Genomic DNA, 22417 nt, shown 5'->3' with positions numbered 1-22417 from the left:
CACACAGAGAGAGACACACAACAAATCAAGTTTGTGTTTTGTTTGTATATTGCATTGTTTCATGTGCTCTGTTACATTTGGCATTTTTCCATTTAGCATTACATTTTCACACCTATGATTCTATGCATTTATAGTTTGCGGAAACATCTAATGTATTTGGCCTACTCTTCCACACTGGCCAGGTGGGAGTAACCACATTTACCCCTCCACCCACGACCTGTCGATCAACTAACTGTGGTGCAGTGGCGTCACTCGGGTTAGTGTCACCCAGTGCGGTAACTCATGGTGTTACCCCTCATGGACCTCCGCCCGTACCAGATCGTACAGAATCCTTAGTGTAATGTTTTTTGTACAAATGTTGCTCGTATATCGTAATTCCAGTATATCACTGAATGAAATGGCAATAATAGTGGCATAACTAGTAAAATTAAAATGACACCTTTAAATTACAATATTTCCTTTAATTACTACTTCATTCTCAAAAAAAGTTATTGATATAGATTCACAAATACTGTGTGTACTTGTAGCGTGTGCAGACGAAACCACGTGATTCGAAGCGTCATTGTAATTGGGTAACAATGAGAGCTCTGACCGGAGCGCATTAGAAGGTTCAAAAAGTAAATTAGCATCGAGTTTAGCCTTGTAGGTATATTGATACAATACATGTAAGCTGGGCTTACGAAAAATGTTTTTGTTGTTATAATAAATGTCTGCTGAAACACTGCACAAACAATTAACAGACATACTCTTTGGTTCTTTCGGTAAAGTCACGTAGGTATAAAATAAAATAACATAAATCACGACGTTTCGGGCACAACACAAGCGTCCATCATCATGTGGGAAAGCATGGTCTGCTGCTGAGGCAGACTGTTTCAAAAGGTTTGAAATGGGTGTAGCTCAAGGGTTATAAACGTCGTGATTTATTTTATTTTATACCTACGTGACTTTACCGAAAAGAGTATGAATTCCTGCAGTCACAAAAGCCTCAAATCAAGATTTAACAGACAGTAATTTGGTGTCACTCCCTCTGATGGTGTCACCGGGTGCGGTCCGCACCTCCCCCCCCCGCTCCCCCCTCGTGACGCCACTGCTGTGGTGTACACATTTATACCGCCGGGTGGACAGAGACGCGGGGACTTAAGGGCACACACTTTGCTCCATCTATCTCTCTGGCAAAAGAGAACCAGCAGACCTCTGGATTGCAAAGTCCACTGCACTAACCATTTTACCAAGGTAGCCGTGTACCATCATAATTATTCATGGGCAATTGTAATTGTCATGGTTCTGGTGGATTCTTGAAAAGAGCTGCTAAAGTTACCGAAATAGAAACATACCCAAATCAATTCATTCTGCAGTTTTTGAACTTTTTCCTTGTAGCTCCGTAGAGTGACAGTCTCGCTCGCCAGCTTCTGTTTTAATTCCACTGAAAAAAAGGAAACACGTCAGGAAACCAATTATACAAGTCTCCATGAGGATTAAATACAATATACAACTCCTTCTCTTATCCGTGACCCTATTGCACACATTATTTCCACACATATAAGTGGCCCAAATCAGGATTGGTGTTAATTCCTGCATTAATCCTACACATTTTCATCACTCACTTGCAACTTCACACCCAATGATAAATCCACTACTGGTATTAAATATTGTGCCAACATTTTTTGACAGGACAGCAGGAAGAAGCTCAGCCCCCTCTATCCACTTAGATGCTACGGGGCTGCTCTCATTTAGAACTGCTGTATTGCCAGGTGTTTTATGGTATGTTGAACTTCTTTCGCACTGTACTTAGCCAACCGTGCTAGTCGGAGGTGCAGGGGAAGGACAACAAACTAAACACAAATAGCAGTTAAAAGAAATCGAGTTTTCAATCTAGATTTAAAAGTGCAAAGCTCCAGTGGCTTCCTCATATCGGAAAGAAGAGCGTTCCAGACGGCCGCAGAAGCGCATCTGAAAGAGCACGATGCGGTGACCGTCTTTGTCCGATGGCTAGCCAGTGTTGCCAGGTGTGTCGTGGTATTGCTTACAGAGTGCGAGAGTGGGACCCAGTGATTAGACCACTTGTGTTGGGAGGTGAAGGCCACCAACCTAGCCGGCCAATGAGCTCTTCCTTTGTCATGACGTCAAACTGGCCATCGCTGAGGAGCAAGCGTCCTGCATCCCTGTGCAGGCTCATCTGCCGTCGCAGCTCACTCTTCTCAATCTCCAGACGCATCACCTCGTTTCTCAGGGACAGGATGTCCTCCGCCATGCGCCGCATGCCCACACGGTACGTCTCCACTTCCTGCTGGCACACACCGATTTCATGCCATTGATGATGAGCATGGCACGTGCAGTTTTAAATAATGAATGATGGTGTTAACCAGGGCTACCTTGAAGTAAGGATTGTTGGCAAAAAGCAATACCACCAGAGTTCAAGATACACGTATCTATAATAATCTTATATCTGTAAACCCTAAATTCCTATAATTCTATGTACAAGTTCCTAATCATATGAACACTATCATGTGGAAAACATGAGGCGAAATGAATTTGATCTGCTAAAAATAATTCCTGGAACAGCATTCAGGACCGTTCCGGCTAAAATCAAGCACTGATTTGACCAATTCAGATTTCACATTTGGAAATCAAACCCCGGATGGTGCTGCTGCAGTTAAAGAAATTGAAATCAGAAGGTCGCCGGGTCAAACCATGGTTGTAATATTTACAAATCGGTCAGACCGTCCCTCCATGGTTAATAAAATAAATACCCCTTTGTGGGAAGTCTACAGTGGTTGTCTCATGCAAACGGTGGCCCCTGGCATGGCTCAGGGGCTGCCAGTGGAGGATTGCCAATAAAAATTGCATTCTTATACACATTTTCCTAATTGGACAAATTTTGCCCAAATAGTGGAGCAGATAACATGAAGTATTTCAAATGGTGATACATGCACCACATTCCTGGGGTCACTTCATAATAACATCAAAGATGGCCACCATTTTTCCAAGATGGCGGCAGTGTTCTTTGATGTTTAGGTGGCAGATTTTTTTTTCCTGAATATACACCGTTGTGGATATCTCTAGCAAGTGTCAATCTTGCATCGTACTCTTTGGGTCTTTCGGCAAAGTCACGAAGATAGAAAAATAATAGATCACGACGTTTCGATCGCAAGACAGGCAATCGTCTTCAGGTGAGAGAGAAGGCTCGTATCGTAGTTTAAACGATTGATGTAAAAAGCACACACTCATCTCCTCGACTAAATATCTATGGAGAAAAGTGTGTTTGTAATCAGTCGAAGAGATAGATTAAGGAATGAAGAAATTAGGAAAAGTACAGGGGCTGTTATTAAAGCAAAAGTAATTAAGTGAGAAAAGTGGCAGGATATGCCATGATAAAACCCCACCAGCTAATCCCCCCTCCCTCCCAGCTGGCATCCTCACAGCGCATTGATAAACCACGAGAATAACCAATAGTAGGTCGTAACCCAGAAAGGTTTATTGGCATAACTGTAATGATGTTGGAAAGTGTGTTGAAAATAAAGTTATAGAAAGAAAAATACTATAGAGTGGAGGCCCAAAAGGTGAAAAATAATACAGGGGGGTGGGGGGAGAGGTAGCATTTGCCCCTGTGGTGGCCATTTACAGTCCGACAACACTTGAAGGTAAAAGAATATGGTGATAATAAATTAAGAGCTTACAATAAAACGCTATGAGTGTTATATTTTATATTGCCCGAGTACAATTGGTATAATAAACATTACTCATCCGCACTATACACACCCATGACTTTGTGTATCAGTAGAGCCAGTGACGGACTGGGATGAAAAAATCGGCCTGGGCATTTTGGAAACACAGCGGGTCAAAATTGCCGTGTGATCTCATTGGCCCATTTGGGGCTGGTCCACAAAACACAAATGGGCCGGTGAGAAAGAATCTTGAGGTCCTGCCGAATATGGGGACTTACTGCCAACTGAGAGCGTAAATAAGCAAAGCGCGTGTATATTTTTATAGAATAGGATATGTTTATGTTTACGCGATCTAACCCAAAAAACCTGTACTTTGATCACATTTGCAAATTCTCCCACAGACCGGCCCCCCACTGGTCCTCGGAATGGACCGGCCCACCGGACAATTGCCCTATGGCCCAGGTCCGGGCCTGAATTTAGCCATGGTAAATATTCCAACATTATTGTTTTTGCATCCGCTACCAGCTCTATGTACCCACCTTAATCTGGTAATTGTGAATAGTGGTGATATCTCCATCAAGGTTACTGAAACAAACAAAAACATGCACACAAATGTAACAATAAAGTACTGCATTGTATTTTGATTCAAAATCGTTTTTTGGGTCAGATCTTGTAAGTTAAACGTTTGTTGCACACCCCCCCTCCACCCGACAGTCAATTAATAATCTTGCCACGTGAACAAGTGTGCCAATTTATCACTGTTTCAGGACACCGGTCTGTTGGTGTACAATCAACAACATTGAACACATTTGGGTATGACGTTTCACTGGTAGTTACAACCAACAACACCAGTCAGTAGCCAGGGATTATACCACACTGTATTTCATTTCACAGCACTTATTCATAATAGAGTACATTACTGTACTGGAATAAAGAACGGTGCTATTTACACAATCGTGAATACAGAGACTATTAGTTATTGCATACACGGCCCACAAGGTGGCGTTCTTAAACAATAAAGTGTTAGAATGTGTTGGAACCAAAGTCTACTGCAAGATTAAGAGTCACGTCATTTGGATTGCACCCCCCGGCTTCCGTCAGGATTCTGTGATGTGATAAAATATCCATCATTTATGAAATTAAGTAATTGAGTTGACGCGTAAACAAAAATGAATGCACCATCACCATTCAAGTGTGGATGAAACATTCCGAGTAAGCATGAGACCACGGTATTTTATTAGCAAATCATGATGAATTTGATCGCGTGCAAGAAGTAGCAATGATGTAATTATTCATAAGAGGTTTTTTTTGGGTTAGATCGCGTAAAATATATAAATGTGTCGTTAAAACCCGCCACCACCCGGCACAGCCAACTAGTAAGGTTTGTCACATAAACAGAATATGCCAATTTGTCACTAGTACAGCACACCGGTGTGTTGGAGAGCCAAGCCACAACATTTATAATCTGAGTACGACTAGCTTCATCAGGCGACAGCCAGATGTGTTTACATATTTAAGTGATCGAACCCAAAAAACCTCTATTATGGATATTGGTCGCGAAAGCCTGCGAGTTAAATGATGTAATTAGACTGCGTGTCTCGATTTAAAGCTTTCGTGACTGCAGGGATTCATCTTCTTGGTTCTTTCGGTAAAGTCACGTAGAATGGAAATAATAAAATAATAAAAATAAAACATAATAAAATAATTCTCACGACGTTTCGACCACAACGCAAGCAGCCGTCCTCAGGTGAAGAACAGGTCTGTCGAGAAGACAGACCTGTTCTTCACCTGAGGACGGCCTGTCGAGAAGACAGACCTGTTCTCCACCTGAGGACGGCTGCTTGCGTTGTGGCCGAAACGTCGTGAGAATTATTTTATCATGTTATATTTTTATTATTTTATTATTTCCATTCTACGTGACTTTACCAAAAGAACCAAGAAGATAACCTGCGTGTGTTCTCCAATCTCTTCTTGTTTCTCAATGTAAGTCCAAGAATGCATCTGCCCACGCTTATTTGTGCCCGTTTCCATTGTTGTTCACTTTTATTAATGACCACGATCCTTTTTTGTCATGAACCGCACATCACGGCAGGTAGTGAAGCACTGACTTTAAACCGCAGGACAACATCTACTCACTCTGGTGGCTGGCCGTCATTTTGGTCCTGGTGAGCCTTTGATTTGTCCGAGGATGTGGAGTTCTTGCTTGATTGCAATTGGTGTGTGGCCGCGTTCTGTAGAGTGGGCGGTTGTTGCTGGGTCTGGGAGTCTGGCTGCCTCTCCGAGCGCTGCTGGGTAGGGGTAGCCACACGGAAGAGCTGCTCGAAATCGGGCAGCACTCGCGCCAGCGCATCGTAAGGAGGCAATGGCGGCGTCGGCTCCTGCGAATGAAACAACGGACCAAATTATATTGCAACTTTATAGCTGGGGAGGGCTGCAGAGGGCTGTGTCTCTCCCCCCCCCGCACACCCACTGCTAAAGATGTAATGTTCACCATCAAAATGCTTTGTCAAAATAAAGGTTTTTTTGGGTTAGATTGCCATTTAGTTACTACTTCAGCCCACCGGTGTGTTGGAGAGTAAATCCACAACATCTACAATTTGAGTAGGAAGTTTCGCTGGTAATTACATGCAGCATCGGTGGGTGATTTTGCCAGAATTCTGGCTGGGGAAGGCTGCAGAATTCTGGAAAAATCGACAATTTTGCCAATTAGTTGCAAATAATTGCCATGTTTTGTTTAAGTGACAAACCTTACTAATTGGCTGTCTGGTGGTGGCAGGTTAACAACACATAGTAATAGGTTTTTACCCTTTCAACTGGTACAAAAACTGACACCTTTATACAAGGCATCATGTTTGCAATAACCACAACACAAGCAGTCATAATGCAAACAAACAAAAAACAACTCTGATAATGATATGCACTGTCCTTGAAGTTGATTCGTCCACACCCGAGACAGCTTTTTGTGTGGACCAATCAACTTCAAGGACAGTGCATATCATTATCAGAGTTGTTTCTTTTTGTTTGCATTTTGACTGCTTGTGTTGTAGTTATTGCAAACATGATGCCTTGTATAAATGTGTCAGTTTTTGTACCAGTTGAAAGGGTAAAAACCTATTACTATATTTTGCCACTGGTAAAGGAGATGTCTCATAGGTTAACAACACATTTACACTTACGCTATCTAACCCAAACAACTTTATTATGAATGATATTGGTCGTGAAGTGTTGGTAAGATATTTAACATGCAAGTGGGCAATTGAGCGATGAACATTGAATGCAGCCTCTTTCCTCATATACATGAGGGTGATGAAACCTTGAGCAGAATGCTTGATACACAGAAAGCAGATCAAAGCGTTACTCATCCTGTTTAGTGTTTAACACTTTTTGTTTAATATTAATTGTGTTATGGAGTCGCTGAGCTTTTGAATGCCGCCCACTGCGTTTAAACAAGATCATGCTGCAGGATTGGAATAAGATTTGGTCTTATGTAATGAGAAAAGGAAATTGTGTGGCTTAAAGGAAAGCATACGATAAATCACACGAGCAACTGCAAGTATTTACAGAATTTACAAGAAAGTGTTTATCTGTTCAGCACTAAATTGTGAGCAACAGAATCAGAAACACGCCTTTAACCTCAATCGAACTGGAGGTTGCAGAACAATATGCACGGGCATTACATATATTTCCATACCAAACAATCCTGAACATTGAGGGATTGCACCTCCGATTAGCACGTTTGGCTACAGTGTGAAAACGAACAATTTTTATTTTGGCCCACTGAGCTATGTAGCCACCTGTCCACAAAGGAAAGCCCTACGAAGTGGTTTATCACGTGCTGCTGTCAAACCCCGATGGTTTCAGATGTGTGGCGGCCCTCACACCGATGATGTCTTATCGGCGAAAGTGGTCCCCCTTTCTGAGAATTCGTGAATAACACTGGCGTAGATATTGATTGGAGAGAGGTGCAGCAGTTCACGGAGTTAACCAGAAAGTGGTGAACAAATAATGATGGAGAACACTGCAATATATATTTGGTAACGTAAGTAAAAAATAAAATGCATCTACATATGTTCGTTTACAAAATACGTGCATACATAAGCAGGTGTTGCGATTTAAATATCTCCCAGAAAATGTTAAGAATCCAATGTAGAAAACGAAAAAAGAATCACATAAGTGCATCTGTTCTGCACCTACAATCAGTGTTTTGTTAATTCAGAGCATGGCCACATGTAATTAATTTTCACATAATGCCTCTTTAAACAGATGCATGCTCTTGCTTAGCTGATGGGGTTAGCCTTTTTATTGGTGGCTTGTACATTGTCCAAGGAACATAATTTAGGCAAGCAAGGAGCATAACTTAATTGAGCCAGATGAGGCATGTTTATTCATGAGCAATTTACCGAAATTACAAGTGCTATCCATCTGTGGACATGGTGATTATTTTTCTACAGTTTGGCCTTTTAATTATCCAGTCAATGGAAGCAAACAGTAGGAAATTACTACAAATGCACACATTTTGATGTTAAAAGTTACACAAAAAAATGCAACCACTAATGGCACCTATGTGGGATGGAAATGTGGCGTTGGTGAGTAATATCCATACATAGCCATATACTCTTAAAACACAATGGCCACAACACTGTGCGCTGATGGATACATTTAATTGCAGCCCTCTTGTCAATCCACTGCTGGATGACGACTGCGGTGCTGTGTAAGTCATGGCGTTCTTTGACCATACTTCACCACGCTGGTCGATGTGGGCTGGGGAAGGGAAACCGAAGCCCGGTGCCGATGTTACTTGCCACTGACGCTAACCATGAGCAGGAATAAAATTCAGGTCGTTGCGTTAATTGTACAGGGGTGTCCAGATGCCCCTGTGACTCACACTTAATTCTCTAAAACGTCCTATTTTTAAGGTTCATTTAAAACAGAAATGAATATGCAAAGGCAATATATGCTAGGGGGTCAATTAATCGGAGGTCACGACATCTGGCCCACCCTATACAACAAGCGAACAAAAATGCCACCCACGACTTGCTAAATCGTGTGCTGTGCTGTATTTTTCGCATGTAATTTTTAATTTACTCTAACAAACTTACCATGAGAGGGAACATACCATAAAGTACTTCTATAGCAGGGTGCGTACACAGAAAATATCTTTCAAGGAAGACACAAATGCAATCTATTGGTCAGTCACCCAAAAACACATTACAGTGCTTATTTATCCAAAATTTGAGCAGTTATCAAACATCCAAAGCCATTGTTCATTAATTGAAAAGCACATAATAGTTGCTTCATTGTACCAAGATGTTTTCTCCCTACACGTGACTAAAAAGAAAAAAAACAGTGCATTTTATTTCCATAAACAGTCCTCCTGCACCCAGTAAGGTCACAGTCTATATCCAATATTCTTTGGCCTGCCTGGACCCAATTTGGAGGTCAATCGTAATCTGAGATACATTTTATGGAAGTGATAGATTTACACATATTAACAAACTTCAAGCGAGAGTCTTATCAGGTCCTGCAGGCAAGCAGTCGTGCCATGCGTACGCTGAAATACGGCCCATGTTTATGGCTGCACAGCCCCTGGAGTGATATTATACTGCCAGAATCTATTACCATCAGGTCAAACCAAATCACCTCCCTATTTGCCTATTGGTCTGTGGTGGTCCCTAAATTTTTAATGACTGAGATAGAGAATTTGGTTAGATATCAAAAAACACCAAGGCCAATGCCGGAAAGCAGACTGCTGTGTTGTTGTATTGTTTCCACTATGTGGAATATACACAACATTTAAAGAGTGTTTTTTTGTTTACGTGAGACTTTTGAAGTCATTTGTGGCTTTTTTTTTGACTTGTGAAAAAACATTAACATTTTCGACATTCCTCGGGATATATTTTATATATTTTGTTCTTTTGTATCCTTGCATATAAAAGGCTTTTACAGCAGCATGACAAAAGGGGAGAACATTTCTAAGCAGCAATTTCCGTTGACCTTCTGCTAAAAGCTTTCCAGGGTCTGAATGCCTGTCGCCTGACAACTTCAAGTGAGTGTGCTAGGCACATATGCATTAGGAAGACCTATGTACTGTCCATTAGCCAAACAGAAAAGCATGTATTCAATCCACACTGACATTGTATATGGGAAATAAATATGCATTCAAACATAAAATGTGCACCGTGTACTGAAAAAGTATATGAATGTTTAGAGCAGTGCTGTCGAATTATTTACGTAATAAATCACTCTACCGATCATCGGTTTTTGAATTGTCAGCTCATCGGATAACACGAAAATAGTTGATAACAAAAAAAGTGTCACCTCTGGTCCAGTCAGTGCTGCTGGATGTATGTTGAACTTCTTTCACACCATACGTATCTAACCGTGCTAATGGGAGGTGCGCATGGGAGGTGATGGCCGGGGATAGGTGACATAATTGGCACAATCAGCCTCGTCACACTGGGCGTTGCTTGTAGGGGGTTTCCTGCCTTCAGGAGGCAGAATATTGGGGTGGCTGGCATTTTTTAAAGAGACCCAAGTAATCTATGACAAAAAAGTAGTCGATTACAATGTACTGTCATTTATTTACTTTATCGACTACTCGTCTCAACATGTTATGCTTGTGATCAGAAATCGCAGCTTTAAATACCCAGTGAGATCAAAGTGTGTCCCTATACCCAAATTAATGTTGGGCAGTGCTGAACCCTGTTGGTGATCCTGAGGCAGTGGTGTAAAATCCACACCCATCTGGCCATAACCAGTCTCTCTACAGAATGAGCACTGTTGGTTTCCCACAAAGTGAATTCACAACATATTCGTGGGGAGTTGGGCCCTTAAGCCAGCGTATAACCTGGCCAGATTAATGTATTGGATAGTACATGTACATACACAGATTTGCCTCATTACGTATATCATACTCATTTGTAGGGTTTAGCAGTGGCACAGTAGTTAGTGCAGTGTGTTATGAAGCCGGTGAGTTTCCCAGCAATGACTTAACATCAGCAGCAATTGCCATTATTAGTCCTGCGCCGATTTTCATCAATATGCACTGATCGTCAGTGTTACAGTCAAACAATCCCCATGATTGATATGGCATGGGGAGGCATTCATCCAGCAATGGATTGATAGAGGACTGTACATTATTTTAATGTTCATGATTACTTATTTATATGCGAAGGTGTTCTGAATTTTTGACGGTATGCACTACTAAGTATCGTTTTTATGATGCCCAGACCTAACATGGGAATGTTTTTGTCGAGTTAATATTGTACATACATACAGCATATATTCGATTTTACTAATAGGCGCAGCTCTGCAATTTCTTGCCAATGCCACTGCTGGTGGAATGGCCTCCACTCTCGGGTGCTCTAGAGAGCCCCTTCATAGGGTAAGTAGGCCTACACTTCCAGGCTGGCCAGAATTTTTTGGTTGAGGTGGGAGTACTCTTGCTTTACCCCACCACACACAAACTCTCGATCGACGAACTGCGATGCACCCATTTACACTTCTGGGTGGACAGAGGTGGTGAGATTTCACAAACTTGATCATTGTTTCAACTGCCATGCTGAGAGATAAAACTGGCAACAGTGTGCTTTTTGGTTCTTTTGGTAAAGTCACGTAGGTGAAAATAAAAAATAAAAATAAAATAGCCCACTACAGTAATTCTGTTTTTTGCTGTGGTTGTCCCACCTGATGATGGAAGCTTGTGTTGCCTCCGAAACGTCGTGATTTAATTTAGTTATTTTAATTCTTTATTTTTATTCTTATTTTATATTTATATTTTTTCACGTTAGTGACTTTACCGAAAGAACCAAAGAGTATGGAACCTTGAAGTCACGAAAACTTCAAATCTAGAATGGCAACAGTGTGCTAACGGTTACACCAAACCAGCATCACCGACATACAGTATTAGTAAGGATTCTTACACTGTTAAATATTAATTGAGGACTCGGTGGCATCCTGGAAATTCCTGAGTTTCAACAGGTGTACTGCATGAATAATGAGATAAATACAGTTTTACAAAGCCAACAAATAACACAATTGCTCACATGCAGTCTTCATTCATTGTCCAAATCCCAGTAAAAGCACTCTCTCCCATGAGTAAGTGGCTGTGGTAGTCATAATGTCACATTAATATGCATTGCAGACAGAGCATGAGGTTAAGTAGGTCGCCAAGAATAATGCACCACACAGTGATTTGTTGTGTTTCTATTATCCGACTGAGGATATATACAAATCCTCCATTTATTTACATTATTTTTTTTATATTAAGCAAGTATATCTATAACGATAAGAGTGCAGACACACTGTTCCCCTATGCAACGTGCACTCTACTGGACATATGCATTGATTACGTAAGAATGATATAAAAAGACGAGTGGTTTTTAACATTTACTGCAGCCTTCACCCCTTTGGTTCTCAATCGTAAACAAATGTACGTCAATAAATACATAGTTTTGATAAAACAAAGTAGTTTTACTTACGTGCCTGTGCTTAATTATTTTTTTAGATTTACTTTCTAAAAAAATCGAGCCATGTCTCGCACCCCAGGGGTTGCGTGCACCCCACGTTAAGAACCACTGCGCTAAACATATATGTGCCGTCTAGAGGGGTCTCTCTAGAGCTCTCTGTAGTGGAGGCCCTTCCACCAGCAGCGGCTTGAGCATGCAAGTGCATGGCTGCACCTTTAACTTTGATATTTGACCTCATGAGACAATCAAATTGTCCATGCAAAATTGGCTTATTTATGCTTTACAGGTGTATATACAGTACTATAAACACATATTACACATAAGTAGACCTCCTTTGCCAGTACCAAAATAGTGTTTATCCCCTTTTTTCTGGCAACAAAACTGAAACATTTTTACAAGACATAAAAAGGTTTCAGTTTTGTTGCCAGAAAAAAGGGGGAAACCCCTATTATTATATTTTGGTACTGGCAAAGAAGGTCTAATGATGTAGATGTTTACCCAGAGCCCTCATTACTTTGATAAAGCATTGTCTTTGAGCTGTACGCATTTTGGCGTCCTCTGGTCTAGCACTAATTGAGACAAGGCTCAAAAGAAAGCCGTCTCTGGCGTGAACCAATCGGTTTCAAGGACAATGCATATATTATCAGTGTGTTTTTTGTTTGCATTTTGATCACAAGTATTGTGGTTAATGCACACATGATTCCTTGTAAAAAGTTTTCAGTTTTGTTGCCAGAAAAAAGGGAGAAAACCCTGTTATTACATATTACACAGTGCCTGTGTGTGTGGGGCGTGGTGGTCCAGTGGTTATCAGACACAACTATACACATGGCAGCCCGAGTTTGACTCCCGCTCACGACCAAAAACAGTGGCGAATATCTGCACCCGGTCCTGAGCTTCCCCTATGTTGACTGAGCCTTAAATTAGTCACTGGTGCGGTGGGTAAACACCAGCACTGGGGAGACAAGGGCAGCTAGGCATGGTGTTGGCCGGTCTTCATCGGTACCTGCGAACAGCACTTGCCCCAACAGTCTGTTGAAGGCTATACGGGGGATCTTTATATGTTTATAATTTATATCGTGCGACATTATGTACCACGAATTTCTGCACGTTTTACAAGCAGTGAATTACTGATGATTGTTAATGCAGAGAATTACCGGTAGTAATGGCAAGTAATTGTGATGCATTCGTGCTGCACTGTGGCATTCTTAAAATAACGCAACATTTTGGTTGATTTCACGGTTAAAACGCGTTTTATTAGGCTAAATTATTGAGGCGCCTTTGGAAGTAATCAGCCTCCAGGGCAGCCCATTGTTCACGTGGGTAAACGGCGCTGCCTTTTTCCGTGCAAGACTAATGAAGGCATGGCCTTGAATACAAATACAGGTGGCATTTTATTGGTAATCCTGCTGATCCAGCAGCACACAGCACAGTTGCAATCAGCACTCGTTGGAAAATAAATTATTATTTAATCAGCAATGCATTTAAATCAGCAGGCGGCAGCTGGTGCATTTGAGCAGATGCTCAGTAATCTGGCCAGGCATATTTAAACTGCATGGTTTGTTTTTTTTTGTCAAAGAGTGCAGATAATTATCATTTTCAATTTGAAACATTGTGTGGGATGTGATATTAAAGGAGCAACATAACATTATTTTCACAAAATCGTGTTTTATGAAAGGTGGTAGAGTGTAGGGCTCAGAGTCAAAAGGTTGCGTGTTCAAATCCTGGCTGTGGAATGATTCGGCCCATCATCTCTCCATGTCTGTAAAAACGAGAACCACTTTGTGGGAATGTCAACACTGCTTGTCTGACAGATAGACTAATTTTTCATATTCTTAGGTTTTTTTCGGTAAAGTCACGAAAGCTTCAAATCTAGAATAGATTCAACGCATTCCTACCGTATGAAACAGGCGATGAGCACTGCCTCAACGCTCATATGGGCAGGACATCACATTGACTCGTATAAAGTAAACCTAAATACTGTAGGAAAGAATACAATGTGTTATACACATACTAAAAACGTATTTTAACTGTCTACATATTTTTCACTAAACCTAAATAGACTGTTGGGGCAGGCATTATTAGAGGTGATAATCAACACTTGAGTAGTAGGACTAGCATAGTTGCAAGGCATTGGGCATGCAAAGGTGCAGCGATGAATCGAGTGTATTTCCATTTTGCAAGCTCATGAGATAAATCAATTGTGCATCTAAAAATGTATTCCTTATTATTCATGAAAATTGTATGTAAATAGTTTGTTTATGTTATATGTAGGCTAAGAGAGTGGGAAAAAAGCATACAAAGACCGAAAACAAGAGAAATTATAAGAGAATTATGTGTAAAAAATATGGTTCTTGAATTAAATCACGATTCTGAACCATGACAATTCATGGAATCACTGCAAGTGCACATCGTTCTGTGCGTAATAGCAAAGCTGATGTTGACACACCATATCAGAACTCAGTTTAGGCTGAGTTGACCTAAGGGAGTCTCAAATAAAATAACGTGGTCATAGGAATCGTTCCCAGATTGCTGTTATTTCAGTACAGTTTAGAAGTTCACTTACCATATTTCTGCTCTGCACGACACAATCGCACACTTTTACACACTGTACAAAGTGTGGCGCTTCAATTACTCTGTCAAGCCTGAGACATGCCTGGATGCTATTATTGTAGCACGCAGTAAGATGTAATAATCCATTTGTACTTGTCAAGTCTTACAAACGTCCTCTTTTTTAAGTGCGGTGATTATAGGAATGCAATTGTAAGCATAAATCATTGCCGGCTTTAACGAATAATTCAGTATTTGTAAGAATTGGATTCATCACAACTGCTGTCATATTTTAAAATGCCCGCATATTTCTAAATAATTAACATATTATTGAACAACCTTTAGTCAATCCACTTCCAGATGAAGACCTCACCATGCAGTGTGGCCACAGGGTTTGACCATACTTCACCACTGTGGTCAGTGAGGGTTGATGAAGGGGGGCAAGATGGAGGACTAGGACCGATTGATATATCGCTCACGAAAAGATGTTCACCGTGGCCAGGAACAGAACTCAGGTCGCCAGATTCACAGCGCAGTGCGCTAACCACTGCACCATCATTCCATTCACAAATGTATACATTATTTGTGTATATATGTATGGAGTAGTATATTTATTTATAAAAAAAAAGTATTACTTTGGTTGGATAACATTTTTAATTAATGTTTTTTGGGGGGACCTGAAAATAATAAAACACATTGACCCATCATTCCTTTCTCTCGCCCTTTAATTTCTCTCGCTTTTCTAATTTCCTTTTTTTTTTCAAGCTCAAAAATACTGGGATACCTAGTCTAACGTGTTTACTCCGGTCACACTAACATCGTGCTCATGTTTTCTCCTGGCATATATTCGCATTGAAAGTACAAAAAATAAATAAAACATCAACCCACTGCGCCGTGTGATTCGTGCAAGGGTGGAAATTACTGTGCATGGCCACTCGCGCGCAAACGCAGCGAGGGGCCACAGACGGCTTCTCGAAGTGGTTGCGGCTACCTTCTGCGAGTGGCGAGCTTCCTGCTGAGGACCACGCGGTCTCCTAGGAGATGACCGGGTGCTCTCCTCCACCCCGTCTTCTCCGCCGTTGTCGTCGGGGCCAAACGGGGGGAAGAGGGGGGACACCGCCCTGGCATTGTTGAGAACTGGCAAGCTGCCGGGGTCCACCGTCGTCAACAGTGAGTCTGGCCTCTGGAGGGACGGACGCAATAAAGCAGAACAAACAAAAAACAAAGCAGGAAAAAAAGGGGCAAGTAAGGACGCTTCCTAGTTTCACAAGCGTGAAAAAACACACGAGGCGAAAGGTATTATCGAGTGTGAATCGAGAGTTGAGAGACGTGATAGAGACTATAAAGGCAAAAAAATAGGTCAACGCAATCGATACTCATTTTTTGTTCGTGCAGCAGTGAGTGCTTCAACGTCTAAGTTGTACGGCAAAGATAAACGCCAAATGGTTCAGCGTTGAAATGTACTTAGTTCAATCGTACCTCGTTACTCCACCACAATCACGCACCAAATGCTCTTTTCAGCCACAGGAAATAGCACAATTTATATGGTTTCAATACTCTTATATGTCACATTTAACAGTTATTCATTTTTGAAATAGGCCCGTGGACTTGGGCGGCGAACGATGCACAAACTACACAGCGCGAGTAAAGAAACGTGTTGAGACCCCTTTACGAAGACATGATACACACACACACACATGGATTTGTGGAAGCTACAAAACAAAGCACTCTACGTATTGAGCGTGCGGGGCCCCCACGAGGATGTGGTGTGGCCCACTGGTGGTGAATTATTCATTGTGCGCTCCTCTGCAGCTGAGGATCCGCAAAGCAAGTAGGCTCGGGCTGGCCACCCACCCACCCACGCCAGCTGCCTGCCTCGGACAGGTAGCCAGAAAAATATTGCCCCAGGGCTCATAGCCTTTATTAATATTCTATTTATATAACCTTTGTGCCTTGGGAATTTCATTTTGATTTTACTCTGCAGCGCAGCGTGGCATGCAACAAGTGCACAATTTAGGTTTGAAGTGTTTTATTCTTTTTAGTCGGAATAAATGTTTCCGTCCAAAATACTCCAAAGCATAGTGCTTACTCAGTGGCTAAGCAATAGCAGTAAACAGCATTCCCAAAAGCAACATGTATTGTAATTGAGGTATAAATTCATTTTAAAATATGTAATGGTCCGATAATGTGAAGAACATTAGGGTCCTATGTATTTGCTTTGGATAGGCTTTTAAAATGCGTTTCATATGACTTCACAGGAACGTGCTATAATACCCCCTTTTCGCATTATCGAAATTATTCAACGTTCACTTTTATGTAAAATCGTCAACAATAACTACCCATACCATTCCACTTAAAAAAAGGCAATAACCTCGATGCTGAATACAGGACAATCTGAGGCAAAACAAAAATCAGTTATCTATCTTGGGCAGAATGCACAATCATTGTCACTGTACATCGCTAGATAAATGGCGCAGTGGCTCGCGAGCACGTTCGTCATACGGCCGGGGATGTTCTGAGCGCGAGAGCTGTCAATCGCAGAGAGCCTTGCCACGGGAGCCGTTTTAATCAGCGCTCCGTCGGTCCCGCCCGCCACAGCCCACATCAATACCGCTTTTATGAGCTTGCCGAGAGCATCTACAGCACCCCACCCCCACCCCAAGCTCCTCATCATGCCGCTGATTAAAACGTCTCTCTCCTCTCATCACGGTTACGGTTATGGCGCATCCTTCCCTCTGGCGTGGATCTTGACGGTGACAGTTTTACGAGCGATGTAATAACACTAACATCAGCGGTTCCATTTTTTTCCCAACCCTTCTCTCTCTCGCTCTCGAATCGTATATAAGAATCCGCGTGCGAGGGCTCTCACACACCGCTTGCTCGCTCACTGACATGCACGCGCGCACAACGGCATGTTTGTGATTTAAAACTGTGAGATCATTGATATTTTCATTGACGAGATAGAGCTATGTTGTTTAATATTAATAAATACAGTCCCGTATCGTGATATTCTAGCTGTGCAGTTAAAATAGAGTGTTGTATTTTTAGGGTAAAAAAAAATTTTGGACGTTAAAAAAAACAGACACCCTGACAAATTGCGGAAGCAATTTCGGATGATAAATGTGCCGCTACGTGCCATGCACATTCTTGTCGGTGCGTGTGTGTGAAAGCGGAAGAAGATTACTATCTAGATTATTTATTTATTAACATTATTATCTATGTAGACATGAAAATAAATTACAGATCTCAATTCAGCCCAAGGGTAGCAAGCCTTACACTGGCGAGGGCTAAATTATTTCCTGGAATTGAACGAGGCAATCTAGTTACGAACAACATTACGTATCGTGGCCATGACCTTGCAGAATTGCTTCAAAAAAAAACTGTGCACTATTTTTTTGACCTCGATCTGACACACACACATATATAATTACATAATAAAGAGGTGGCCACGTATGAGGAAACACTCGAATCCTCTGCATAGTTGGATTCAATAATCCATTAGTGTGCTGCCTTTTGCTGGTTACCTCAAACACATTTTATTCTATGGGCAAACATATTGTTTCACTTGCGACGTAGAGATACGATTGCATGCATCGGTGAGTTTGCGGACGTGAAATTATGTTATCTGCACGGCACGTCTGCGTTTATTTTCATATCCATGAGCTTTCGTCGGAGCTAGTTTAATGCATGGGGCTTTAGGGTTTAGGATCATCATTCCAGGGCCTTGGATTCCAGGGTCGTAGATTTACGCTGGGTAATGTTGTATGTAATGGACAATTTGCTTTTGAAATTAGGCTTGCAGCCAATTATTAGGCTATTAAGGCATACTTTTTCAACCGAGGCTGAGAGAAATAAAGACGTCACAGTCACATTGAAAAGTGCAGCAAAATGCCAAGGCAGCGCCAAATCTCACAAACGTTTCGCAGCTTCTCCACAGATCACTGCAACGTTACGGTGCATTCTGCTTTGCTTTGTTAAATAATTAAGTGAAAAAAAATAATGTTTTACTCACCTCAGACTCAATAAGACGTAGAATCAAACCAACAGACGGAATGCCGTCATCCCGAGTCTTCAAGACTTTACTCTGCAATACAATAAAATAAAACAGAATTTAACTCAGTGTATTTGTGTGCTTTCTATTTGATAAAAAACATAACTCATGTGGCCTCCAATCCACAGGTTTTGACTTTCGCTCTGCTGGGTTCATCCAAAAGCGTTATGAATTTCAATTACCATTGCAGTGGAGTGATGGCTACAAGCAAACCGACAGCCAAGTGACTACCTTGTAATTATATTTTTTTAGGTCATGACCCACGATTTTATCTGGAAGATTTTAATAAAAATGCGGGTTATACAGGACATAAGGGCTGAGAGGGTATGTGCTTGCTTTTGTTATCAGCCTCACTACTTTCACATATCCATCTAATTAGGGTGGTGATACTAATTACAAATTCATCCATCCATACCAATGTGTGCTGTTAAAATCGGGCCCCAAGGAACTGTTAACGCTGTGGTGGGAAGATGTCGTAGGTCTATCAGAGGTGCAACAACAATGCTGTACTGAGTTACACAAAACACTAAATATACACTGTTCTTGCCCATCAAAAATCCATACTTATGAGGAGGTAACACTCAAATCCTCTGCACAGACGGATTCAAGAATCCATACTGTGCTGCCTGCTGTTGGCTACCTTGCACATGTTACTCTATGAAAAAAAACACATTGTTCTACGTGTGATGTGGAGTTATATTTTTCTGCATCGGTGACTTCGCAGACGTGAAATGATGTCACCTGCACGGCGTGTCTGTATTTGTTTGCATCTCTATGAGCTCTCTCCAGGGCTGGTTTAACGCAGGAGCTTTTGGCTTTAGGAGCTGCATTCTAAAGCATCGGATTTTGAGCCCCCCACTCACAAATATTTAAGCAGCTTCCTAACGGTCGAAACGAAATACCGTTGCACTTTCATAAAACTAATATGTATACACAGTAGACTCTCGATTAACCACGCACCTGAAATTTTGACATAAATTAATAACACATTGATTTTCCCTTAAGCTCAAATTAATCATTTAAAAACAGTTATACATTTTCTATGGGAACCTCATTTGCCAGTAAAAATATGATAATTGTTTTTTTTTACCCTTCTATCTGGCAACAAAACTGACACCTTTCTACAAGGAGTCATGTTTGCATAGACCGCAATACCTGCAGTCATAATACAAACAAAAGGCATAACTCTAAGGAAAGCTGTCTCGGGTGTGGACCAATCAACTTCAAGGACAGTGCACATTATCAGAGTTATGTCTTTTGTTTGTATTATGACTGCAGGTATTGCGGTCTATGCAAACATGACTCCTTGTAAAAAGGTGTCAGTTTTGTTGCCAGATAGAAGGGTAAAAAAAAACTATTATCAGTTATACATTGTTATTCTTGGAAATGTTTATTACAAGTCACGTACTTAAACCGAACAAATATCTGCTCTGGTTAATCCAAAATCCACGTGATCGCCTCTACAGTACAGTAGTTGCATATCTTTACAACAGTGGGGCGGAGTTTGATTGATTTTGATTGGCATGGCTCTGCTATCCACTTAGTAGGCGGAGTCTTCTGCACAGGAGCAGAAAAGTGTTATCTCTGAGCACGCGCATCGATCGGTCGATCGTTAGGTTTTGGCATAGACATCTGTGGAAAATGCTGAATTTTTTTGATTATCCGTGATTTTGAATTATCCACAGCCGTCCTCCCCGTCATTAGCGCGGATAATCAAGAGTCAACTGTATATATTTTATTAAAGCCAAAGCATCACTATGTGAATAACTAACAGTGTAAATGCTAACATTTCAATCGTTTTCTTCATTTTTACTTTAATTTAGCTTCACGTTTAAAAACTAGAAATTGATATAACCAGGGTAAACAACAATGGAGTGACTGGCTTCTGACTGTGAATGGCAATGGTCAAACATGACATTCCAGGAATTGAATATCCAGAGGGGCAATGAAAATTATAACTGCCCCTAGCCCCCATCAAATGTAATGTGGCCCCTGCTGTTAGATATTGTTAATCAAGGTGCTATGTTTATTTCCTTATCTTCCTTACCCCTTCTTCCTCCTCCTATCATTTGGCATTTTCAGTTTTTTGTGTTCAAAAAAGACCCAACACGTTTGCCATGTGATCCACGCTCGAGCGTACGTGAACGGGCACGTGGTCGAGGCGGATGCCCCGCTTGCAGCCCTCCTCCATGAGCCGGTGGTACATGTCGTCTCCTAGCGGCACCACCGAGATGCCAACGGGGCTGCCGGAGTGCCAGCTTGCGGCGTTCATCACTGCCACGAAAAAGAGAGAGAGAGAGCCACCGAGGATTAAAAATAGCTGGCCATCGAGAGCACAATTATGTCGCACTCCGGCATTCGTCTCCATTTGTGTTATCCCGTTGTTTCTTTGTACCACAGTCGTGTGTGTCGGCTGTTGTTCCACACTTCTTTTTCTGCTATAGTGTGCCAAGCTTCACACGTTGAATGTAAAAAGCTTTTTTCTCCTCTATCAAATCAATGGCATTGACACGTTTTGGCAGCACACAGAGAGGCTTAGTTCAATCAAGCTGGGTTTGTTAAATAAGTTTATAAATGTGATTGGAGCAATCGCCGCTGAAAAGCATTTGGCGGTGGATGTCATTATCGCTGCGAGTGATTGCGTTTGCTGTGAGGAGGCAATGAAATGTGTTGCAATGAATTGCACCTGTGCTAAGCTGGTAAAACTCTAAGATGAGCGCGGCATCAGCTGTAAAAGCGGTGGCGCAATCTCTGCTGTGGAACAAGAAGGTATGGTCCCATTGGGGCTGCTCCTTAGGAAATGCTCCAGCTGAGACCTACAGGGGAGCACATATCACACGCTGGCATCAGATACTATGACGAATGTTCACATGCTGGTGGCATTAACGTTACATCTTAGCTTTTTGGTAGCACACACCCTATGGGATGGACATCTTAGGAGTGTCTTTTGTTTTTATTACGTGTTTAATTGAACCCGCAACACAAACGCGACAGAGGGTAAACAAATCTGCGCGCGGGGAGCGGAGTGTAATTTAATTGGAAATGTACTTATTTATCCGGGACAGCCACACTGAGTCGTAGGACTCTTTCTCTGGAGGGTACTGCGTTGAGGCTGTTTGTTTTATTTTAATATTTTTCAGCAAATAAATGATGAGCGTGTATACAAGTGGGAGGAAAATGGAGCACCCGGAGAAAACACATGTGTGTAATGTTCACATGCAATATTTTTTTTAAATTGTATTTTGCACTGCCTACTTTCGGCATACAAAAAAAACCTAACTTATTAACCGATGAAAGTAATTGTAAGTGACATGACCGCACGTTGACTTTGCTCTACAAATTTCAGAACTCTGAACAATCATTACAACTACACAGAGCACACATTTGGCCCGTAGTTGAAATACTATTACACTGGTCAACACACTTTTTCTGGCATAAGGTATTCCAAATCTGGCATCAGTTTTTGTCTATCACATCAGGTTTTTGAGATATCAAATATTGCATTTCCAATAAAAACTGCAGAAGAAAAATATTAAATAAATGTGGATATCTACATAAAATGATATTTTAACACTAAAGTTAATGACTCGCAACAACTTGCAATCATAAGTGACAGAGTTAATTTCGGGTAAAATCAATGAAAATGGGGTATGCCGATAGCATAAAATGAGATGTGATAGAGCAAA

At 41.4% G+C, this 22417-nt stretch overlaps 1 protein-coding gene across 1 annotated transcript in view; it reads right to left on the bottom strand.

Moving 5' to 3' along the window:
• The window catches only part of LOC144741020 (coiled-coil domain-containing protein 33-like), an 86329-nt gene that overhangs the window by 9761 nt on the left and 54151 nt on the right, over positions 1-22417 (bottom strand). The window contains exons 11-18 of the mRNA XM_078623712.1: positions 21418-21547; positions 20872-21005; positions 18693-18764; positions 15672-15863; positions 5802-6043; positions 4205-4250; positions 2089-2284; positions 1335-1423 (exon numbers count right to left, since the gene is read on the bottom strand). Of these exons, the coding sequence (XP_078479838.1) occupies positions 1335-1423; positions 2089-2284; positions 4205-4250; positions 5802-6043; positions 15672-15863; positions 18693-18764; positions 20872-21005; positions 21418-21547 (1101 nt within the window). The remainder of the gene's footprint in view (positions 1-1334; positions 1424-2088; positions 2285-4204; positions 4251-5801; positions 6044-15671; positions 15864-18692; positions 18765-20871; positions 21006-21417; positions 21548-22417) is intronic.

Source organism: Lampetra planeri, chromosome 3 (genome assembly GCF_965212315.1).
Source record: "Lampetra planeri chromosome 3, kcLamPlan1.2.h2, whole genome shotgun sequence".
Taxonomy (NCBI): domain Eukaryota; kingdom Metazoa; phylum Chordata; class Hyperoartia; order Petromyzontiformes; family Petromyzontidae; genus Lampetra; species Lampetra planeri.
This window is presented reverse-complemented; position numbering and strand designations above follow the sequence as displayed.